The 2218-nt window shown below is 59.9% G+C and overlaps 1 protein-coding gene across 1 annotated transcript; it reads right to left on the bottom strand.

Moving 5' to 3' along the window:
- Positions 1 to 461: 461 nt before the first annotated feature.
- Positions 462 to 2218, bottom strand: HOXB1 (homeobox B1). Its single transcript, XM_074849162.1, has 2 exons — positions 1606 to 2218; positions 462 to 823 (listed from the first exon to the last, which is right to left on the bottom strand). The coding sequence occupies exons 1-2, from the start codon at positions 2216 to 2218 to the stop codon at positions 498 to 500; spliced, it is 939 nt and encodes a 312-aa protein (XP_074705263.1). The 3' UTR covers positions 462 to 497.

The following is a 2218-nucleotide window of genomic DNA, read 5'->3' as shown; positions in this document are numbered from 1 at the left end:
TCATTCCAAGGTATACATACAGTAAATAAAAGGGAAACAAAAAAATACCCCAAACTTTTTTACAACCTCGTCGGGAGGAAAAATACATCAAACGTAGGATTCTTGCAGACAAAAGTCGTTGTGCACATTTTTAAAAGGGGTGAAAACTAAATTCGTTTTAAAGTTTCTGTAGTTGAAAGTGCAGTTCCTATAGGGAGGGACAAGGGAGAGGGAGAAACGTCCCTGAGACAAACGCCTATTGCTAAGGATATAGGACACGGCTGCTCCTTTGGAGTCCAGAGGTTTACAGAGGGTCTATAAATTAAGAGAGAAATGCAAGCGGGAGAATTGGTGTCACGCGTGTGGAGGCGGCTGGAGCCGAAGGGCCCGCTGGCAGGGAAGCGTGGCCTTGCTCCCACGCGTGTGTGCGGGCGGGGCTGTGCGTGTTCGTGCGTGTGTGTCTGTCGGGGGGGGGCTGCAGGGAGCAGCTGACCCCCGGGTCCCTGCGGGGACGCGTTTCAGGAGGACACGGAGCTGGGGGAGGCCTCAGGTGAGGTGCAGTTGGACTGATCCGAGGCTTCGCTCGCTTCCTTCGCAGACCTGGAGGCAGCAGCCGGGGCGAGACCTTCCTTTTCCCTCTTCTTCTGCTTCATCCGCCTGTTCTGAAACCAGATCTTGACCTGGGTTTCGTTGAGCTCCAGAGTAGCGGCGATCTCCACCCTCCGGGCCCGGGTGAGGTACTTGTTAAAGTGAAACTCCTTCTCCAGCTCCGTCAGCTGCTTGGTGGTGAAGTTGGTGCGGATGGTGTTGGGCTGGCCCAGGGCTCCGTACTCCGACACTTTGGCTGTTAACGAGCAAACACCAACAGGGCAGGAGCAGCCGGAACAACTCCCTGGCTGGGACGGCGCGGGGGGGGGGGGGCTGTGGGGTGCGGGCTTCCCCCCCACCCCACCCTCCGCCCCGCTCCCCTCCTCTCCTGGGCATTTGGTCCCTCCACCGCCCGGAGTTTCGGGCTCCCCCCCGGCTCCTCAGCCACCCCGGGCTTCCCGGCGTAGGGACACAGCCCGGCGGGACAGGCCACCCCGGTGTCCCCCTTCCTTCCCTTCCAACCATTCCCTCCAGTGCCCTGCAAACTGCCGTGAGACGTGAACATGCGTGGGAAGGAGTGGAAGGGGAGGGCGGGGGTGATGATGGGGAGAGGAGGAGGGAAGGTTGTGATTTAAGGAAAGGTTGTGGAGAAGGAAGTTGAACAATAGGGGAGATGGAAGCCACGGCTGTGGAAGAAGCAGGAAGCCCAGAGCGTTTCCTATTCCGAGCTGGGCTTAAATCGCATTGGGCCTGCGGGAAACTGAGCTCAGGGACCGTCCATCAGCTGTGTCTGGAAAATCTCTAGCTGGCTTTTCCGCAGCGCTGAGCTGATGTTTAAAAAAAATAAAAATAAAAATAACCAAACCAAAACCCCAAAGGGAACCAAACCCGTGTTCCCCTTGAAGATGAGCCCAGTTACCTCGGGTACAGAGCCCGGGGAAGGCAACTTGTCCCTGCAGGGCTGGGGAGCTGCCCCCCGCCTCCCTCCTCGCCCGGCTGGGGCCCATCCTTGCCCAGCTCTGCGCTCCCCAAACTCACCTGTCTTGGGCGGGTTTCTCTTCACTCTCATCCAGTCGAAGGTCTGCGTGGCGCTGGCGTTGGGGCACGGCTCGGAGGGGCACGCAGGGTCTTTGTCCTCGTTTAAAGAAGACGAGATGTTGCTGTAAACGCCGGGCAAGTAGCTGGGCTGCTCCTGCCCGTAAAGGTGTTGTTGCTGGTACTGCCCAGCGGCCGCCACCGCCCCGCAGTAGCTCTCTGCTAAGGAGCTGAGGTTGGATCCCGCGTTGGCGGAGTACCCGGCCGCTTGGAAGTAAACCCCCTCCGCGTCCTGCTGCCCGAGGTAGAGCTGGTGGTGCCCGTAGCTGGGGCCGCAGGTTTGGGCCGGGTACCCCCCGGCCGGGGCAGCGCCCGCGAAGGGGATGGGGCGCCCGGAGGAGGGAGGGTGGTAGCCAGGGCTCTGCTGGGGGAGGTGGGCGGCCGCGGCCGCGCTCCCTCCCACGCCAAAGCGGCCGTCCCCGTTCAAAGTGTCACTGGCGGGGCTACCTGAGCAAGAGGGGAAGGAAGGGGAGCTTTGCTCTAAATGGTGGTAGGCGCCCGTCCCACGGTTACAAATTGCATACTCTAAGAAGGAGTTCATCCTAGTATTGTCCAT

The sequence above is a fragment of the Strix aluco genome, chromosome 24, assembly GCF_031877795.1.
Source record: "Strix aluco isolate bStrAlu1 chromosome 24, bStrAlu1.hap1, whole genome shotgun sequence".
Taxonomy (NCBI): Eukaryota; Metazoa; Chordata; class Aves; order Strigiformes; family Strigidae; genus Strix; species Strix aluco.
This window is presented reverse-complemented; position numbering and strand designations above follow the sequence as displayed.

What these genes read in the sequence shown, in the direction of transcription:
- HOXB1 (XM_074849162.1), bottom strand. Translation starts at nt 2,218, where the DNA reads ATGGACAATACTAGGATGAACTCCTTCTTAGAGTATGCAATTTGTAAC. An exon ending in GAGAAACCCGCCCAAGACAG is followed by an intron (nt 824 to 1,605) that starts GTGAGTTTGGGG and finishes GCTCGTTAACAG; the next exon opens with CCAAAGTGTCGGAGTACGGA.